The sequence below is a fragment of the Podarcis melisellensis genome (genome assembly GCF_964234715.1).
Source record: "Podarcis melisellensis genome assembly, chromosome: 8".
NCBI lineage: Eukaryota > Metazoa > Chordata > Lepidosauria > Squamata > Lacertidae > Podarcis > Podarcis melisellensis.
The window spans coordinates 2,041,476-2,062,573 of record NC_138540.1 but is presented as its reverse complement, the minus strand read 5'-3'; the positions used below and the strand labels follow the sequence as shown (position 1 = coordinate 2,062,573).

The 21,098-nt window shown below is 48.0% G+C and overlaps 1 protein-coding gene across 3 annotated transcripts in view; it reads left to right on the top strand.

The window, feature by feature from the left end:
• The first annotated feature begins 1,215 nt into the window (after positions 1 to 1,215).
• The window catches only part of PLAT (plasminogen activator, tissue type), a 31,359-nt gene continuing 11,476 nt past the window's right edge, over positions 1,216 to 21,098 (top strand). The window contains exons 1-7 of one of the 3 annotated variants that reach the window (XM_081921317.1): positions 1,216 to 1,285; positions 11,328 to 11,433; positions 12,456 to 12,495; positions 14,512 to 14,643; positions 15,074 to 15,190; positions 18,338 to 18,512; positions 20,812 to 20,903. In XM_081921317.1, the coding sequence (XP_081777443.1) occupies positions 11,365 to 11,433; positions 12,456 to 12,495; positions 14,512 to 14,643; positions 15,074 to 15,190; positions 18,338 to 18,512; positions 20,812 to 20,903 (625 nt within the window). In that variant the 5' untranslated portion in view covers positions 1,216 to 1,285; positions 11,328 to 11,364. Of the gene's footprint in view, positions 1,286 to 3,125; positions 3,158 to 11,327; positions 11,434 to 12,455; positions 12,496 to 14,511; positions 14,644 to 15,073; positions 15,191 to 18,337; positions 18,513 to 20,811; positions 20,904 to 21,098 lie in introns of those variants that run through there. The other 2 variants (XM_081921316.1, XM_081921318.1) reach the window with 2 other exon arrangements.

The window sequence follows — 21,098 nt, the reverse complement described above, 5'->3', positions numbered from 1 at the left end:
CACATGGAAGATGGAGCAAGCTTGTTTTCTCTTGCTCTGGAGGGGAAGATTCCAACCAATGGCTTCAAGTTGCAAGAAAGGAGATTCGGACTAAACATCAGGAAGACCTTTCTGACAATCAGAGCTGTTTGACAGGGGAACAGACTCTCTCAGGAGGTTGTGGCCTCGCTTTCCTTGGAGGTTTTTAAGCAGAGGCTGGGTGGCCATCTGCCATGGATGCTGCAGCTGAGATTCCTGCATTGCAGGGGGTTGGACTAGATGACCCTCGGGGTCTCTTCCAACTCTTATGATTCTATGGTATGGTGAGCCATCAACTTAATTAGCACAAGGGCAGAGGGTGTGCTTACAAATAAGAAGGTGGCAACCCCTTGGTGCTGAGGCAGCCATTTCCTGCTTGATGCATCTAGCATGGCCATGACCCAAACCCAGAGCGAGTGTTTCTGGAGGCATCTGGGCCACCACACGGTTGTCCGCTGCTTTCCTTTGCTCCTTCTCCAGCCCAGCAGCTGTGTGCCTCTTGCAGCCACCACCCTAGTTTCCCATGAAAGGCCAGCAGAATATTTTGCTTGCAGCCTGGCTCCTCTTGGTAGTGAGTTATTGGGACAGGTCAAAGGCTTTCCTCTTGGCCGCAGTCGGCCTGGACTTTCTCTGCTGGTGCAGCACCTGTTTTGGAAGGGGTTTTCGTGGAGTCCTCAGCTGAAGGCCTTGGAGGCAGTGAAGGGGGTCCCCAAATACCTCGCCGCACCCCTGCTTCTCATTGGAATGAATGACCATACAAGTTACCCCGCTCAGATAGTCTTAATTGGTAACAAATCTTTCCGCATATTCTTAAAATGAAGCCCAATTTCCGCAACGCGCCTGACTCACAAGAGGCTCTGAAAGTGACCACGGAACCTTCCACGAAGAACTCTGCCCCGGAGTGGCCTGAAAGGGGCTGGGAGCCTCTCTGCCCCCGAGGGGTCCCCATGCCCCCCCGGCCCGGCCCACTTCGAGGGACCCGCGGGGGTCGCGCCGCCCTCCCCTCGAGGTTGGCCCGGGAGGGGCGAGGGGGACGCGGCCTCGGAGCCCGGCGCTCTCTCGGGGGAGCATCGAGGGCCTCGCCGGCCCCTTCCCGGAGGAAAGGGGCGGCCCGAGGGGGTCGCCGGCGGCCTCCGCCCGCCTCGGGGCGGCGCCGGCAGCTCAGGGCTCTTCTGGCCCCGCCCGCCCGCCCGAGTCTTAAGAAGGAGCCGCGACGGGAGCGCGAGGCGCGGACGCCCACCCGGCAGGCAGGCAGGCAGGCAGGCAGGTGAGTCCGGCCGGGGGCCGCGGGCGGGAGCGGAGCCGGAGTCCCGGCAGGAGTCCCCGCCTTCCGACTCGCACGGCGCTCCGCACGTGCTGCTTGTTTCCGAGTCGAGGAAAGAGATTTCAGGGGGCCGCGTGAAAGCCGGCGTGGGGCGGCCCTTCGGGACTTGGGGTCGGGATGCCCCCTCGGCCCTGGCTGCGCGGGGCTCGGGGAGCCCCTCCGGGCGGCTGGGGCGCAGGCAGGCAGGCAGCCCCTCGGAGCCGAGCGCGCCCGGGCGCCGGGGCCTCGGCCCGCCCTTCCCCTTCCCCAGCGCCGGAGCTCCGACCGCCTGCGGGGCGTCGTGGTCAAAGACGGCGGAGGCAGGTTCGAATCCGCCCTCCGTGGGGAAGCCCCCGACGCCGCCTCCAGGGCTCCGTCACTTCAGGCTGCAGGTGGGGGGGGCTGCTTCTGTGGGGGACCCCCCTTGCCAAACCTCCCTGCCAGGAGGGGAAACGGTTTGTCCGAAGACGCCTACGCAGCAGAACCCCACCCTCTAACCTTCTGTGCGCGGGGCGAATGCCCTGAGGACTTCCACGTCTCCCACTCAGCACCCTCTTGCATAGATGCCTTCTGCCACGAGCACCGGGCATAAATGGATCAAGACACAGACTGATCTCTCCTCTGGAGATGTCAGTGCTACCGAAAGTAGCCATCGCGGCTAATAGAACTGAAAGCCACGCTTTATTTTGTAAATAATTAATTCTATTTCATAGAATCACAGAGTTGTAGAGTTGGAAGGGACCCCGAGGGTCATCGAGTCCAACCCCCTGCAATGCAAGGATCTCAGCAAAGCATCCAGGGCAGAACTGATATTCTGCTTAATTTTTTTTAACCACCTCCAAGTGGTTTATAATTAAAAATAAAAAATCCAAATTATCATCATACATCTTTACAACTACATATAAGTGGGAGGGGGGAAACTCCCTCCTCCCCTTTTTGCACAGACAGCACTCAGGAATTTGAGAGTCACATCATGTTGTTTTGTCTTTCTGAGGGTTCTGGCTGCCTTTGCAGAAAATTGATGTTCCCAAAAGGCCATCCAGTCCACATGCTTTTAGACTGCCTTTGGCACTGGATTTACTATCTTCTCCTTTGTTTGTAGGGACGCAGGTGGCGCTGTGGGTTAAAGCCTCAGCGCCTAGGACTTGCCGATTGAAAGGTCAGCGGTTCGAATCCCTGCGGCGGGGTGCGCTCCCGCTGCTCGGTCCCAGCGCCTGCCAACCTAGCAGTTCGAAAGCACCTCCGGGTGCAAGTAGATAAATAGGGACCCGGAAGTGTCTCCGGACAGCGCTGGCCCCTGGCCTCTTAAGTGAGATGGGCGCACAACCCCAGAGTCTGTCAAGACTGGCCCGTACGGGCAGGGATACCTTTACCTTTTACTTTACCTTTGTTTGTAAAGGCAACAAAGGTTCACCAGACTGCAGAGAATGCTCCCTTTGTCTTTTGTCCTCTGGTGATGCACGACTTCTGGGTTGGTTTTTTGTTAAAGCCAATTTCTCGGACTCTCTGTTATACCATTTATGGATGGCTATTCCTTTTCAAGTCTTTGCTATTTGAGTCCTTTCTAGAAAGCAATACTTGGAAAGCTGTGTTTGTTCTCTCTCTTGATACATTGCTAGTGAGCCGTACCCATAATGCGAAGACTGTAAGGGCAGGAAAGCTTTGAATGAGAAGAGAGATAAAGGGGCAGTGAAGAGAGACGCCAGGCTGTCCAGATGCATCATTGTGATGCCCAGTTGCTCCCACTTAAGGCTTTGCAGTGGGCTCCATTGCAGTGGGTGGATCCCCTAGAGCAGCCCTGTGTCAGCACAGGACACAGATGGGCCAAGGAATTTTGTAAGTGTCCCAGACAGGTGCTGCTATTGTGTAGCCTGTTCACAATCAATGCCGTTTTATTTATTTTGTTTATTGCATTACTATATTTGCCAGTGAGATGCTGGTATCAAGGCCTGCTAGCCTTCCCACTTCCTCAGGTGATGAGAAATCTAGAGAGCTTTCTTTCCATGAAATCCCTCACCCAAGGCTCCCGTCCTGAGTAAACCAAGGTCACAACCACACCACAAATTTGAAACGCATGGCTTCTGCCACCCAAGAGCTGTAGTTTACCTGGCACAGAGATACAGTTTCCAGCACCCTTAACAAACTATGGCTCCCAGGATTCTTGGGGAGGAACCACATGTTTTAAATGTTTTTGTATGTGCGGTGCAGCCGTGAGCTAAGGCATCCTCATGTGGATCAATAACCAACTGAAACAGCAGGAAGCAGAATGGAAGTATGGACAGTTGTCACAGAGAATCTGTATTGTCTCACTTTGCCTTTTAACTTCCTCATAAATAGCCTAGAGTCCAGGGTGAGCTGTGAGGTGCTGGATTTTCCAGATTGTCTCTCTAAAGGAGTAACTGGGAGGCCAAATGGCAAATGGGGTTTGATGCATGCAGGGGTAAAATGTTGCACAGGCAGGGGGTGGAGGGAGAATCCCAACTTTGCACGCGTGTGTGTATATGATTGTGGTCTGAATGGGCAATAACTGACCACTAAAGGGATCTTGGCTTTGTGGTGGACAGCTCAGTGTGAATGCTGAACAGCTGCTGTGAAAAAGTCAGAATTCATGTTGGGGATCAATAACAAAGGAGTAAAAAATAAAACTGCTGAGAAAAGGATGCAAGGATGCCTGAATGCAAATCTGTGGTGCAACTGCAGTTGGATTGCTGCATGTAGCTCTGGTTGCTGAACTCAGTGCATGGTTTAATAGGGGTTTGGACAACTTAGTGGAGGATAAAGCTATCAGTGGCCACTGATTTATCTCCAGGATCAGAGGCAGGATTGTGAGGGAGAGGGTCACTGCCCCAAGGCCCAGTTCAGGGGCTTCCAGGAAGAACAGGTGCCGCATTAGGTAGGATTTTGGACCAACCCAGGAGGGGACAGCAGGGCTGGTTTATTATCTTGTAAAGCAATTCTTTTGAATCACTTGTTTGGGCAGGGAATTGGGTGGGTACCTCAAAGAGGCTGGTCTCTTCTGGAAACAAATAAAAGACTTGTATAACAAGAAAATAATATAGTAAGGCAACAACCCACTCTGATGCAATGCAAAATAACCAGGTAGATGTTCAGTTTTGAGTTTTGTGACGACCATGTTAGTTAAGCTGGGCTTGGGCATCTGCTTTGTATATTTTACCCTTCACAGTTAATTCATTCTCCAAAATATTAGATTTTGGATCTACTTCTCATACTCAGTACTAGGACACAGTAAGCAAGAGTACAGTGGGTGGGTGTTTGTGTGTATGTATGAGGTTTTTTTAAAAGGAGCCCAAATAAGTTTTTGAAAATACAGTGATGCTTCGGGTTAAGTACTTAATTCACTCTGGAGGTCCGTTCTTAACCTGAAACCGTTCTTAACCTGAAGCACCATGTTAGCTAATGGGACCTCCTGCTGCTGCCACACCGCCACCGCACAATTTCTGTTCTCATCCTGAAGCAAAGTTCTTAACCCGAGGTACTATTTCTGGGTTAGCAGAGTCTGTAACCTGAAGAGTATGTAACCCAAGGTACCACTGTAATTGTATTGTTATTTAATTGTCAGTATTTGCTTGTGCCACTCTTTATCCAGCTAACTATGCAATCTAATAGCCTGGGGAAGGTCTAACTCAGTCACAGAAGGGCAGCTGTAGCTCCGTGCCACAGGACATCATCAGATTTGCATGCAGAAAGTCCTGGTTTCAGTCGTCTGCCTATCCTGGTGTGGCTGGCCTGCCCTGAAGCCCCAGGGAGCTGCTGCCGCTGAGTGTAGACTGCACTGCTCTCGATGGGCCAGTGGAAGCTTCTTGTGGACAACAGGGGCAGCCAGCCTGTGCCGCCACAGACACTGCTGCACGACCACTGCCCTTATCCTTGACTTGTAGGATGGGGCTGAAGGAAGTGTTTACAATAGTGACCCAGGTGGATTAATGGTCTGCCTCAACAGAAGGCAGATCCCTATTTTCCTAATGTCCTCTGGTACCTCAGAGGAAGGTCAGCTGTCTGCTGTTTGTCCTCCTTAAATTCAGACTAGGAACCAGTTCTTTAAAAACAAACCCCCTGCTTTCAGTCTATTTAAGAGCATCTTACAGGGCTCCCAATTTCCATTCAGGCTCGGCCAAGTCCTACGCTGGAAGCAAGAGCGTTGCTAAGGGAACTACAAGAGGCAGCTCTCTCTTTGTGGCTCAAGAAGTTATTTCTCCTTCTTTCTAATACAGGATTATATTCTATACAAGCATCAGGCTGACTCCCTTCTGGTGGGGCTGATCCTTGGAGCTGGCTGGCAGGGGCTTTGGGGGCAGGAAGCAGGTTGGAGCTAGCAGCCTTTGGGTTCTTAGAACCATTTGCTTCCTTGAGATGTGCTTGCCAAACTCAGTTTCCACCCCTGTAAACACAGCTGTATCTCTGACATGTGGATCCAGTTAGATTGCTTTATCTTTTTGGAACATCCTTGTTGCTGGCTGGAGAAAAGGGCGCCGGCACCAGCATACAGAAAGTGGGCTCTGCACATCATTGGCCACTGGGAACAGCAGGTGTGGTGTCTGGGTTTCTTTTTTAAAAAATGCTGGTCAACATTTTGTGCCAAGCACTCAGATGTGCAAATTGCCATAATACTTTTCTACCATAATACAGCAATAATGATTTTTTTAAAAACAGAGGGCAACAGTGCAGATTCATAGTGCAGAGGATATAGATCATAGAATTGTAGAGTTGGAGGGGACCACAAGGATCATCTAGTCCAGTGTTTCCCAACCTTTGGCCTCCAGCTGTTTTGGACTACAACTCCCATCATCCCTTGCTAGCAAGACCCAGTGGTCAGGGATTAAGGGAACTGTAGTCCATAAACAGCTGGAGACCAAAGGTTGGGAAACACTGATCTAGTCCACCCTCTGCAATGCAGGAATCTATTGCCCAACATGGGGCGCAAACTCACAACCCTGAGTCTCCTTCTCCGCTGACTGAGCCCTCTCGGTCTCTCTGCTGGAGTGCTAGTACTGAAGTGAGGTAAGAGAGACTCCCTGAGAAGCAATTCCACCATGGAAAAGGACCTTGTGGGGCCCTGCAAAATGTCACTTTGTGTAGAGCAGCCCCTTCTTTGTCCACGGGCCTTGTTGCCTTCTGGGGTGGGGGACACATGCTCGGGGGGGGGGGGCAGAGCAATAAATGTGGATTTTGCCTTTGCACAGGAGGCTGGTTTACACACACACACACACACACACACACACACACACACACACACACACCTACCTCTCTGTTCTCCATCCCTGCAAGCTGAGAGTCACTGTCAGCTTTCAAGGACATATTCCAGCCAGACAAGGAGGGTGCAGAGCACTGGTTGAAGGAAGAGTTTGCTCATCCCGCTTTTGCCTGTGGTTTGTGGGTTCGCAAAACCTTTTCACAGACAAAAGAAATGTGTTTGTTCTGTGCCTATAGAAAGCAGACAGCTTCTCTCTCTTTTTTTATTGTTGTTGTTTAGTCGTTTAGTCGTGTCCGACTCTTCGTGACCCCATGGACCAGAGCACGCCAGGCACTCCTGTCTTCCACTGCCTCCCGCAGTTTGGTCAGACTCATGTTTGTAGCTTCGAAGACACTATCCAATCATCTCATCCTCTGTCGTCCCCTTCTCCTTCTGCCCTCCATCTTTCCCAACATCAGGGTCTTTTCCAGGGAGTCTTCTCTTCTCATGAGGTGGCCAAAGTATTGGAGTCTCAGCTTCACGATCTGTCCTTCCAGTGAGCACTCAGGGCTGATTTCCTTCAGAATGGATGCATTTGATCTTCTTGCAGTCCATGGGACTCTCAAGAGTCTCCTCCAGCACCAGAATTCAAAAGCATCAATTCTTCGGCGATCAGCCTTCTTTATGGTCCAGCTCTCACTTCCATACATCACTACCCAGTAGCATGTTGGACGCCTTCCGACCTGAGGGGCTCATATTTCAGCATCATAACTTTTATATGCCTGTTGTCTTTGTCCATGGAGTTTTCTTGGCAGGGATACTGGAGTGGCTTGCCGGTTCCTCCTCCAGGTGGATCATGTTTGGTCAAAACTCTCCACTATGACCTGTCCATCTTGGGTGCCCTCCACGGCATATTTCATAGCTTCTCTGAGTTCTTCAAGCCCCTTCGCCACGGCAAGGCAGTGATCCATGAAGGGGATTATTTTTTAAATAATATTTATTAAAGTTTTAAAGGTTACAAAAAGAAAAAGTAAAAACACCATATTAAACAAGAACAAAACAGCACATCACAATAAGGAAAAAGAAAAAAAGAGAGATAAAATAAAAAAAATAAAATCCATTAAAAAACACAGCGAATCTTCCCATAACATCTTTCATTTGCTTGTTTCCTTGACCTCCTCACTCCTCCCTTTTTTGTATTCTAGGTCGGTTAACTATTTCAGCAAATCCTTTCCATCTTTTCCAATTTTTGTCCTGTAATTTATCTTAATATAATGTAACTTTACTTTCCCTCCTTTCACCAATTAACAGTCTGTTTTTTCCTAAACCTTTATAACATTTCTGCTAAAACCACATAACTTCATTCCAACATCCTTCTAACATTCATTAATTTTACAATGTTTCTGTAGATAGTCTTTAAATTTCTTCCAATCTTCCTCCACCGACTCTTCTCCCTGATCTCGGATTCTGCCAATCATTTCCGCCAGTTCCATGTAGTCCATCACCTTCATCTGCCATTCTTCCTGGGTGGGTAGATCTTGTGTCTTCCAGTACTTTGCAATAAGTATTCTTGCTGCTGTTGTAGCATACATAAAGAAAATTCTATCCTTCTTTGGCACCAATTGGCCGACCATGCCCAGGAGAAAGGCCTCTGGTTTCTTCAGAAAGGTATATTTAAATACCTTTTTCATTTCATTATAGATCATCTCCCAGAAAGTCTTAATCCTTGGGCATGTCCACCAAAGGTGAAAGAATGTACCTTCAGTCTCTTTGCATTTTCAACATTTATTATCGGGCAAATGATAAATTTTTGCAAGCTTGACTGGTGCCATGTACCACCTGTAGATCATTTTCATTATATTCTCTCTTAAGGCATTACATGCCGTGAACTTCATACCTGTGGTCCATAACTGTTGCCAGTCAGCCATCATAATGTTATGTCCAACATCTTGTGCCCATTTAATCATAGCAGATTTCACCGTTTCATCCTGAGTGTTCCATTTCAACAGCAAGTTATACATTCTTGACAAGTTCTTAATTTGGGGATCTAGCAATTCTGTTTCCAATTTTGATTTTTCTACCTGGAAGCCATTTTTTTTGTCCAAATTAAATGCCTCCATTATCTGGTAATAATGAAGCCAATCTCGCACTCTATTTTTTAATTTTTCAAAACTCTGCAGTTTTAATCTGTCTCCCTCTTGTTCCAAAATTTCCCAATATTTCGGCCATTTGGCCTCCATATTGAGCTTTTTCTGAGCCTTCGCTTCCATCGGTGACAACCACCTTGGGGTTTTATTTTCAAGCAAGTCCTTATATCTTATCCAGACACTGAACAGTGCTTTTCTGACAATATGGTTTTTAAATGCTTTATGTGCTTTGACCTTATCATACCACAAATATGCATGCCACCCAAATACATTGTTAAAACCTAAGTCCAGCACGTCAGTGTTTTCAAGAAGCAGCCATTCTCTCAGCCAGCAAAAAGCGGCTGATTCATAATAAAGTTTTAAGTCTGGCACGGCAAATCCACCTCTTTCTTTAGCATCAGTTAATATCTTAAATTTTATTCGAGGCTTCTTGCCCTGCCAGACAAATCTAGAAGTATCTCTCTGCCACTTCTTGAAACACTCCATTTTATCCAAAACTTGCAATGTTTGAAACAAAAACAACATTCTTGGCAATACATTCATTTTTATCACAGCAATTCGGCCCAGCAATGATAGCCTCAGATTTGACCATATTTCTAAATCCTTTTTCACTTCCATCCAACATTTCTCATAATTATCCTTAAATTAACCCCTAGTTAATTTCACTTTCTTAACCAGTGTTAATCCTGTGTTCTGTGGCTATAGGAAGCAGACAGCTTCTCAATAAGGCTGTGGAAGAGAAATTCATTCATGCAAACCTAATATGCCCTTCCTAAGCTAATAAGCAAACTGAAACACACGTATTCCTTTTGCTTGCAAACTCACCAGTCATTCCTTGATTTTCAGGTTCCAGGATGGACCGATGCCTCACTTTGGTATCTTAATGAAGTAATGCAAATGCAAACCTCTTGGGAGGTTTTTCTTTTCCTTAGGCAGGTGGCTACCTTTAAGCAAGGGTTTTAATTAATCTTTCTCCAGTCTTCTGCCTCAGGCTTGAGGTAGATAAATATGATTTTAAAATGCAAACATTATCAAACAGTACAGTGCTACCCTCACTCAGTAAACTCAGGTTTTTGTAGACATCCAAATAAAATGTTTGCAGAGTATTATTATTTCTTTTCTTTTCTTTTCTATACCGCTTCATATTTTTAAGAAAAAGTCTCAAAGCCGTTTGTAACAAATTAAAACATCAAATAAAACAATCCAGAATAAAACATTACTGAAGAAAGTCAAAGATAAAGTATGTATTCAAAGTAATGTAGTTAACAGGAAACTAAAGTATTACCTTCAAGATTTCAAAACAAAACCTTATAAAGGTGGTCAACTACAGAATGTGCATTTAACACAGCAAAGTTAACAAAAAAAGTTAAACATTTCAAAGAAGGAAGTCTGATATAAAATGCACATTTAAAACAGCACAATTAGCAAGAGAATAAAATTTTACCTTAAACCAGTGCTTTTTTTCTTAAAAAAATGTTTAGGGTTACTCTCATTTTCCTACTCATATTGAAATACTGCCCCCCAATGAGGCCAAACTTAGAGTCATAAAATGTTTAGGGGTCTGCGTCCCCCCAGAAAAAAGCACTTGTCTTAAACAGATAACATACCTGCTGCGGTTGCTGCCAGTCCTGCCAATGGTGGTTGGTGCTGGCTGTGAAAGCTCAGGCTTGAAGAACTGCGTCTGTGCTAAGAGAAAGCCAAGATGGTCTCTGGCCTCTTCAGCAGCCCCAGCTTTTGTAGCTGAGTCAGTCAGGGCCCTTCCTCCCAGGCCAGGTGGGAAAAGGCCGGCAAGGCAGGGGTCAAGTCTTCCAGGACTCACAGCCAAGATGCTCTGCAGGAGGAGGCCTTCAGAAACCTTCAGTGACCTTGCTGGATGGCAGCACCTTTCTAAACCGTGTGCCCTCCAAGGTTTTGGGCTCAAATTTCCATCCAGAGATTTTGGGCCAAAACTCCCCTCAGTTTCAGCCAATTTGCCTAAAGCATCTGGAAGGGCAGCTTTAGAGGGCAATTTTAAAATAGGGAAAGTATGGGGATAAGGGGAAGGAGAAAATAAATTTTGCCTTTGGAGGAAGACTTGGATAATGGAGCACCCACAGCCACAACTTCTTTTGGGGTGGGCACAATGTTGTGAATATGGCAGCAGGAGAGTTAAACCAGATGGGCAGCAGTCAAAGGCCTGGCTCTTGGCCTCGACTCAAGGCTACAAGAGGCTTGTTGTGGCTGCAGGGAAGTGAGTCAAGGAGGTGAAAGCACCGCCACCCGGATGAGCAGAGAGCCAAGACCACAAGCCCCATTGCTCCCAGGCCAAGTAACCTACTTTCGTCAGCAAGCCAAAGGGAGGGACCAGAATGCAAACAGCCAGCCTGGGCTGAAATGCTGGAGCAGATGCGCCTGGCTTGGAATCTACCAGTAAATATGTTCTGCTGCTGCGGCAGCTGCTGTTGCGCTTCCAGGCTCAGCTCTCCAGCTGAGAGATCCGCTCTTGCTGCCCGGCCATCCGTTGTTGTGTGTGCTTCACGAGTCTTGGGCAAAGTTCCTAGAAGAAGCCAGTCAGCTCCTGGGCCAGAGTTTGCCATCGCAACTCCCTTCCTCCAAGTAGAGGTCTGCAGTTTTATGATGGGTTAGGTCTTCCTTAGCTGCCTTCTCTCCTACCTCTGTTTTCTTTTAGAGTTCTTGATTACACTTGGAAGAGAAAAGACTTCAGAATGAGGCTGGGACAAGGACTTTCCCCACTTCTCCTGCTGCTGGGAGGGTTTGCCACAATTCAGTGCCAGGTAAGAGTTCATCCTGCCAACCTGTCTGTTCACTTTGGCTTTTCTTTCCAGCCGCCTTAGCAGCGCATTAGAAGAGGGATAAGCAGACTTCCAGCTTGCGGTGCAGTTGGGTAATTTTAGACTCTGGACTTAAATCACCTTAGCAGGTTTGAGGGATGGGGAGCCTCTTGAGATGGTCATGTATTGCTTCACTTCCATTACAAGGCCAGCTCTGCTCTGTTTGGGGACCCCTTCTGCCCCTGCTGCTGATGTCTGTCCCAAAGTCCAACCCTGACAGCACTATGGGGCATGGCCTCTTGCTTCAATCCCTTACACACCCGCCCCCCAGAATGGCAAGAAGGAGCAAGAGAGAATGTTGTAAGTGTGCAGTGCTTAGTTTTAAGTCCTGCGCTGCACACTGTTTGGGGGAGCAATCCTAACTGGTGCAGCAGCTGGCGGGCGGAGATGTGTTGGAAGACAGGCAGACAATTGTTGCAGCAGCTTGAAGTAGTCCAACTGGACCCCATGCTATCATGCAACGTCATTGGGACTTGCTTGGGATCCAGTAGATCCTGGGCTGACTCAGCCCCTCCCTGCCTCTGGAACATCACCTGCCTGGACATTTTTTTTGGGGGGGCGCTCATCACCCCTCAGGCAGGATGCCAGTTTAGCCTGTAGTGGCACCTCCACCCAATCAAATTCTCTCTGGTGGGGGGGGGGACTAGGTTACTCAGCCAATTTATCTCTTCTTAAAAAACAGTGTTTAAGTGAGTTAAACAACAAAGGGACCACCTGAGAACCCGTAACTCATTTTGCTTCACTTGGGAATGGCAGGACATGGAGCTCTTCCTACTCCACCTCCCTGCTGCAAAGCATCTCTAGCTTGCTGGTTGGGACTGATTGGAGTTGCAGCCCAAAATATCTGGAGGGCTCCGGGTTGGGGAAGGCTGCTCCAGAGCTTAGGAAGTAGCTGTGAAATAGGACTTTCTCTGACAATAGTATTTCCTTAAAAACGCCCACATTTCCCCTCTGTGTCTTGGCAGGAATTTTCTTGGTATGCTGCACTAGGAGCTCGGTCAAAGGGTAAGTAGCCAGGATTAGCACCCCAGTTCCAAAATGAATGAGTGGGGTGTGCTATTTTGAGCAGATAGTCACAAACAAACTGGGTGGTCTATTTTGATTTTGCTCTCCCGGTCCTAGGGGTCCTCACAAAGAGCACCAAACTAAGCCCCGTTCCGTGCTCAGGATCTGTAACTGGAATTTTAAGCAAGCATGGAAATCTGTGACCTAACTTGTTCAAAAACTTGTTCATAACTTGGGTTTTGTAAATGGAATGAAGTTGGGATTCGTTTGGCAAGGCCAAAAGTAGCGTAAAAGTAGCTATTGTTAATGATAGTATTGGGATTTATCCAGAGCTTAGTCCTACTCTGAGTAGACCTATGGAAGTTAATGGACATGGCTGAGCTGCTTTAATTTCAATGAGGCTACTTGGAGCCTGACTAGCATTGGAAACAAGGAAACACCATTAATATTAATATTTCATACACTGCTTAATGCCAAGCAGTTTTATGAAGTTGAGGATAAATGAACCGTAGGGCCAAAGCAGAACGGTCACGGGCAGGCAGGACCAGCTGCACAAGTATTCCAAGTTGCTGACCCCGGATACCCACATGGCACGATCCGTTTGCTTGCAAGAAGAGTGAGCACTGGGGACTTTAAAACTGCAGAGTGTACTGGAAGAAAGCAGGCTGCTTAAATCAGGCAGCACAACTGCCAATCCTGCATTGCTCCCCCTGGCCAAAATCACCAGCTATTGCCTCCTTGCCCCCCAAGGCTCCTGGGACGTCAGGAGGCTCTGCCCAACATGGTTTTTCAAACTTTTCTCTGCAGCCATGAGGACCAGGCAGAAGCTTGCTTTTGATTAATATTACAGGGACTGTCTAGTTGTTATGGTCACTTGGCAGCCCTATGCAGATGCAAATGCACTGCCCTGGAGGGAAAATATTTTGGATTTACCACCCTCCCTTTGGCTGACAAGGTTTGAAAGTATTTCCAAGAACTTGGAAGAGAAGGTAGACATTGCCCTTTCTCCTTTACAGCACACATGGACTTTGGCAAGTGGCAGGCTCCAAAATGGTCCCATCACCCACAGACAGCAGTGAGGCAGAAAGAGGGTGACTGCTGAGCAGTGGAGGCTGCTTCGTGAGGGCATATGGGGCAGTGCCCTACCATCCTCAGTCTGCTTTCAAGGAAAGGATCTAGACACTAGGAGAGGATATATTGTTTAGTTGTTATCCTTCCTTGTTCACATTTGTAAGATCAGAGTACCATCCTTTGCAGTTTTTAAACTTGGAAGCTAAGGCAAGGTTAATTTAACCTTCTACAACAATAATCCAGGATGTTTTAAGGCAGACTGGATATCCTGGTGTTACTCCTTTTCTCCCCCGTAAAAACACCAATCACACAAACATTGTTTTGTGAAGAAATAAAAGTAGTATTTACTTACATAATCTAGATCTTGAAGCAGGAGTTAGAGTAGCAAAATGAAGGCAGGTTTAAAACTGCTAAGTTACCAAAGTACAAAGTGCTGTCTGAGCTGTAGACCCCAGATGGGCACGTGTGGTCAATTTGGAAGCAGGATAAAGAAAAAGGAGACTGCCCGGGCAGGAAGGAAGGATGTAGTGTAATAGCTTCCTGCCAAGGCAGACAGAGGAAGTGATCTTACAGAGTTCTCTCTAGCAAATTTCACAGGAAAGTTCTATCAGTTCAGCCCCTTCATGTGCCTATCTAGCAAAGCATGAATTGTTGGTTTGACCATAATAACGTCCCACAACCCCCACCTGCCTGCTCCTCCATCTCAGTGTCCCCTTTGTAGAGCTTTGCAGGGAGGAGGAAGATGGTGACAAACCTAGGATTTGCTGGCTCTGCCTGTCACTGGCGACCTGGCACCACCTACTGTTGGCCTCCTGGCTTATGTCCTCCCACTTCCAGCCACCATTGCTGCTGAGCAGGGAGCAAAGGGGAGTTTGGTGCCTGGAGGGTGGGAAGTGGTGGTGTGGGGGACTCTTCTCAGGAGCCCTTCCTCTCTCCTGATTGCAGTTGTATGCAAAGACCCAGTAACACAAGAGATCTACCAGTTCAGGGACAGCTGGCTACGCCAAAGAGAAAAAGAACTTGAATATTGTCGGTGTGCGACCAACAGCATCATTTGTCATATCGTGCCAGGCACAGGTGGGTATTAGATGGGTAGATATGGGAGACAGTTTGGGTGCAGGATGAGACAATGAAGCGGGTGACCCAAACTTTTGCAGCTTCTTTCATAGGACCCTGGGACCCGATGGCGGGAGCATGACAGTCTTGCCTTGGTCCTAGGAACACCTCTCCTGTGATGTTGCTCACTGTCCTCCTCCTGCAGCAACTTGCAAGGCTTCCAAAGGCAGTGAGTGGGGTAGTTGAAAACGCCTGACCCACCATGTGGCTCCCTAGAACTCCTTTTAACTGCAGAGACCAGCAAGTAGTGCACTTGAGACCTTCTGCAAGCCACGTATCCACTCTGCCTTTGAGTTGCTCCTCCACCCCAAGAGGTTATGGGCCCAGGAACTGAAAGCACTCGACTGCTGGCGGGGGAAACCTGATGTTCTCTTTCTTCTTTGTCTGACAGCCTGCAGCAGGAGGCAACAGTGCTTCAATGAGGGCCGCTGCAAGCAAGCATTATACTCTTCTAACCTCTTCATCTGCTTATGCCGCCCAGGCTTCTCTGGGAAACGCTGTGAGATTGGTGAGTAATTGGTATGCAATGTGGTTGGATGGCTGATTGATTAATTGATTGATTGCATTTATAGTTCACCTTCTTCTCCAAGGAGTTGAAGGTATTATACGGGGGCCTTCCCCTCCTCATTTAATCCACACAACAACCCTGTGAAGCTGAGGGGCAGTGACTGGCTCCGTGTCGAACAGGATTTGAACCCCACTCTCCGAGGCCTGACACTCTAACCACTGCACCACATTTATTGTGGGGTGCAATATAAGGAGCCCGGACTTGGGCTGAAAGCCACTGTGTAGACGCTCTGCCTTTATTTGGCTTTCGTCTGGGTAATCCTTACAACAGTTCTAGCTGGCAGGCAGGCAGGCAGGCAGGCGGGCATTATTCTCCCCTGCCTTGCTTCTCTATTATTGGATGCATTTGATGTGGTACCTCGGGTTACAGACGCTTCCGGTTACAGACTCCGCTAACCCAGAAATATTACCTCGGGTTAAGAACTTTACTTCAGGATGAGAACAGAAATTGTGCTCCGGCGGCGTGGCAGCAGCAGGAGGCCCCATTAGCTAAAGTGGTACTTCAGGTTAAGAACAGTTTCAAGTTAAGAACAGACCTCCGGAACGAATTAAGTACTTAATCCAAGGTACTACTGTACCATATTGGCCCAAAAGTAAGCCATCCTTTCCCCCCCAAATTCTGATTGTGAAAAGTTAAAGTGTGGCTTATATTTGTGACCTTACAGTATCACTGCTGAAAGAGCTGCCCACGAAGGCCGTCAGGAGTGTGGGACAACAGCTCCCGTCCCAACTGCATCTCTCAAGCCTCCCCTAAGCCACTGTAAGGAAGGGGGAAGGGGGACAGGCCTCCGGCAAAACGGTGTGGCTCCCCCCACAAGGAAGCAGCCCGGGAGTGTGGGGCAGTGGCGCACAGGCCACCTGCCACTGCCAAGCCTCCTCTGGTGTCGGCTTGGGGAGGGAGTGCCAGCAGGCGGTAGTGTTGGGAGGTGGCCCGCAGCACCCTCAGAACTGAGCACCGGCACCGGCTTGGGGAGTGGGGTGGCAAGCACTGGTGCCAACCCCCCCCCCCCCCCGTTGAGGGCAGTAGTGCCAGGAGGTGGGCTGCACCTGCAAATAAGTCTTGAATTTTAAAGGTGCGGGTGCGGCTTATATTTGGGCCAATACGGTAATCCATTGGCACAGTCAAATACAACATTCCTTGTTTGCCTAGAGTGGACACAGACAGGGGGATGTTGATCCAGCCAGTTGAACTTCCTGTTACACCTGGTCTGGAACATCCTCCCCCTGCATGTGACCAGGTAGGTGGGCGTGGCCCTTGCAGACCCCAGAAAAGGTCCAGTCATGCAGCCGCCCTCCTCTCTTGATGCTGCTGCTTCCTCTTGATGCCATGCTCTCCTGATCCTGATGCATTTTGCTGTCTGCTGACTCTCAGCCACCGGGACAGGGGCTCATTCCCATATGGGATGAACTCAAACTCTCTTCCGTAACTCTAAGCTAAAGCTTGCCTTCAGGATCCAGCTGTGAACTGAATGTGAGTAAACTTTGTATTACTTTTAAAAGAAGCTTCTTGTGTATTTATTCTTTTTAGGAGGGATAAAAGGGATCTTACCAGGAACAAAATCCAACCTGAACAAAGCCAGATTGGATTACTTAAGTATAGAGATTCAACCGAATCCACCAACTAGCTTCCTGCTATATATTGGGGAATGAACTTTGCTGTATGACTCACAAGTGTGAGTTAGGAAGGATAATATTTAATCAATATATCATCTCCTAGTATCCACAACATTCCCACATTTGATTTATTACCTTCCCTCAGCGTAAGATCCAAGGCTGGGTCACAACAATTTAAAATATAACATACAAAAAGCAGTTTAAAAGAAATAAAACCAATGGCTGCAGTTGCTTACACAGAAAAATTCTGGTCTGCTTAAGACCACATCTGCGTTTGACACAAATGAAGCCATAATATGAACTGGAAACTTCTTTGCCTGCAGCCTTTTTGGGGGAAATAGCTGTGGGTCCCCAATTTGGAGAACACTCCTGAACCAGATCAGAACCCTGCTTTGGTTCCCCACTGAAAATGGCCCCCTGCCTGGCTGCTGCTGCTGTTATGATTAATTAGTACAAGACTGCAGATGTGGCCTTTCATTTCTAGAAGTAATACCTGAATTTGGTATACCTGCAGCAGCCCCCCCCAAGAAAAGCGAGCAAGTTTAAGCAGCCTTGTTCCAAGATGTGACTGTGGTGGGATGCTCAGAGTGCCAGCTCCTACTCCAGGGGAGGAGGGTTCAATTCCCCACTCAGCCAGGAAGCACCTTGGGTGACCTTGGCCACTCGGCATTTGTAGCCTACCTCACAGGGTTGTTGTGAAGAAGAAATGGGGAGGAGGAGAACCGTGTACACCACTTTGTGTGTGTGTGTGTGTGTTTATTACATTTCTATACCACCTTTACTCCCAACCAGCTCTTTGGAAGAAAAGGGTGGTATAGAAATGTAATAAATAAATTATAATAAAAATAAATTGTATGTAGCTTGGCTGCCAGGCCTGCTGGCTTTGCTAGCTGTGCCTGTGAGGGAGAGGCAGCGTGGAAGCAGGATCTGGCATAAAGTGTCATGAGCTTCCTGTTTCTTCCAGTCCAAAACGGCTGGAATAGTGGGGATCACAGAGCAGGGAAGATATCCACGGAGATTGCCTTGTGGTTCTTCCATCCTCCACCTCATCTGGCAGGGGGCAAAAATGGGCACAGGAGGAAATGTGAATTTTGCTTTGGTTCATGAGGCTGGTTTCTACACACAAACTGTGCCATTCCTCTCTATCCTCCAGCCAGACAAGCAAGAACCATGATCAGAGTTCAAGACCACATTCCAGCAAGTCAAAAACATTTGAGGAGAGGCTGCAAAGTAGGGCTAGTGAGAGGGATGGAGATGCTGAGGGCCGGGGGGCCTGGAGAGAGTCCCAGGAGCTAAACAGAATAGACCTGGGGGGGGGGTCACATGTGGCCCACAGGCCTCTGCCGTCTAGCCCCCAGTGACCACGGCTGCAATCTCCCATCTTGATCCTGAGCAGCCCCATGGATGCAAGATGTGTGCAGAGTACCTTTGGAGAACAGGAGGGAGACTGAATACTCTGCTCCTCCTTTTTCAGATACCAAAGCCAAGTGTTACGAGGGCGCTGGAGAGGGCTACATGGGGACATGGAACACAACTGTGAGTGGAGCCAAGTGCTTGAACTGGAAGCTCAATTCCTTGAGGAATAAGCGGTACAATGCGTACCGGGCAGATGCCGCTAGGTTGGGCCTTGGAAACCACAACTATTGCAGGTGAGAAAGTGAGTTTAGGAGGGGCCTCTTCCTCTTCTTGCCCCCCAATACTGCCCCCCATCTTCTTGTCCCCCAATACTGTGGGACATTATTGCAGTCAAACCAATAATTCATGTTTTACCAGATAGGTACATGAAGGGGCGGAGGCTCATAGAGCTTTCTTGTCAAATTTGCTAGAGAGAACTCTGTGAGATCACTTCCTTTGTCTGCTTTGGCAGGAAGCTTTAGCACTACATCCTTCCAGCCTGGGCAGCCTCCTCTTTCTTCGTCATGCTTCCAAGCTGACCACATGTCCATGTCTGAGGTCTGCAGCTCAGACATAATTTTGAACTTACCTTTTGTACTTTGGTAACTTAGATATTACAATCGTACTGTGGTTTTGGAACAGCTTATTTCCTGAACATTTTGGCTCCTGAATGCTGCAAACCCAGAAGTGACTGTTTCAGTTTGCAAACTATTTTTGGAAGCTGAATGTCCAACAGGGCTTCTGCGGCTTCCGATTGGCTGCAGGAGCTTCCTGCAGCCAATCAGAAGCCATGCTTTAGTTTCTGAACAATTTGGAAGTCAAATGGACTTCCAGAATGGATTCCTTTTGACTTCCAAGGTACGACTGTAGTTATAAACATGCTTTTATTTGATGCTGCAATTGTTACTTCAACCTAGATTATGTAAGTAAATACTACTTTTACTTCTTTACAAAACAATGTGTGATTGTTGTTTTTAAGGGGTAGACAATGGGTAATACCAGGAAAATCCAGTCTGCCTTTAGAGCATCCTGGATTATTGTTTGTAGAAGCTTAAATCAAACTTTCCTTAGCTTCAAAGTTTAAGCTGCAAAGGATGGTACTCTGTTGATCTCACAAATGTGAGCAAGGAAGGATAATAACTAAACCATGTTTCCTCTCCTAGTGCCTAAATCCATTCCCACAAATACATCCTTGTAGGCAAAATCTACTCTGAGCGGGAGAAATATTGACATTGTCGAATAAGGATGCTGCAGAGCTGGAAAAGGTTCAGAAAAGGGCAACCAAAATGGTTGAGAGCATCTCCACTGTGAGGAAAGGTTACAACATTTTAGTTTAGTGTAAGTGAGACTTTGGGAAGACACACAAGGTGGAGGTGTATAATATCATTTCATCCTAATGTCATGAAACTGTGTGCGCTTTGTGGAGAAAGGGAATAAAGTGAAGCTGAAGATTGGAAGATTCAGGGCTGACAACAGGAAAGACGTCTTCCCTCAGGGCTTAGAATTAAACTATGGAGCTCCTTCCCCCAAGGCAGCGTAGTGTCAACCACCAGCTTGGGTTGAGAAGACCAATTCCCACGAGCCTAAGAGGAGCTGGTGGAGGCAAAGCATAGTCAAATGGCCAGCAGCCATCAAGAGCCCCTCCTCCTCCTCCCCCTCCTCCTCCCCCTCCTCCTCCTCCTCCCCCTCCTCCTCCTCCTCCTCCTCCTCCTCCATCTCCTCCATGAATTGGTCCAATCCTCTTTTAAAGACATTCCGGTTGGTGGTTACCACTGCCCCTGTGGGAGTGAGTTCCAGAGCTGAATTCTGCACTTCATGAAGAAATACTTTTTTAAAAAATCTATCCTGAATCTTCCAACATTCAGCTTCATTGGGTGTGTTATGAGAGAGGGAAGAAAATGTCTCCAACCACTTTCTTCATGCCTTGCATAATTTCATAAAATTTCATCGTGTCACCTCACACTTGCCTTTTCTCTAAATTAAAAAGTCCCCAATGCAACAGCCTTTCTTCATACGAGAGTCACTCCATCCCTTAATTATTTTGGCAGCCCTTTTCTTGACCTTTTCCTGGGGGATAAGGCTGTCAGTGGCTACTGGCCTTGACGGAGGTGATGCTTCCCTTGGGGGGGGGAGGCAGTCGGCCTCTGAATAGCAAGTGGGGGGTGGGACAGGGCAAGTGCTGTTGCACCCAGGAAAGGCTGCTTCCAAGCCTTTCACTGACTTCTAGTTGGCTGCTGTGAGAACCGAGCGTCTGTCTAGATGTTTCTTCGTATGATCTAGCAAGACTCTTCCTACATCCTTAAAATTATCAGTGCATTATTTTGAGCATAAATGTTGGCCTCCCCCCCATTTCCCCCCTTATTTTTGAGGTTGCAGCTGAGTCTGCAGCTGTCTCCAGTGGTGCAGTGGGCCAGTGCATCTGACTATCAACCAGAAGGTTGGTGGTTGGACTAGATGACCCCTGGAGTCCCTTCCAGCTCTACAATTCCACACTTCTATGATAAATGTCTTAATGGTACAAAATGCCCAGTGTTTGCCTTTCCTTTCCTCTAGAAACCCCGATTCCGACACCATGCCCTGGTGCTTTGTCTACAAAGGAAACAAGTACAGCTTTGAGTTCTGCAGCCTCCCTCCCTGCGCCAACAGTAGGTTCAAGGCTCCTCTGCAGTGGGGCAGAGCCAGGTGGGGTTGTGAAAGTGTTGTGCTATGAGCATTGGAGCCGAAGGGAAGAAGGCTGTTAGCAGTTTCTCTCCACATTACGGCCCTGATCCAAATTAACTTGTGTGAATTCCACACCCACACACTTGTATTTTGGTCTGCTCCTTTTCAGAAGAAATATG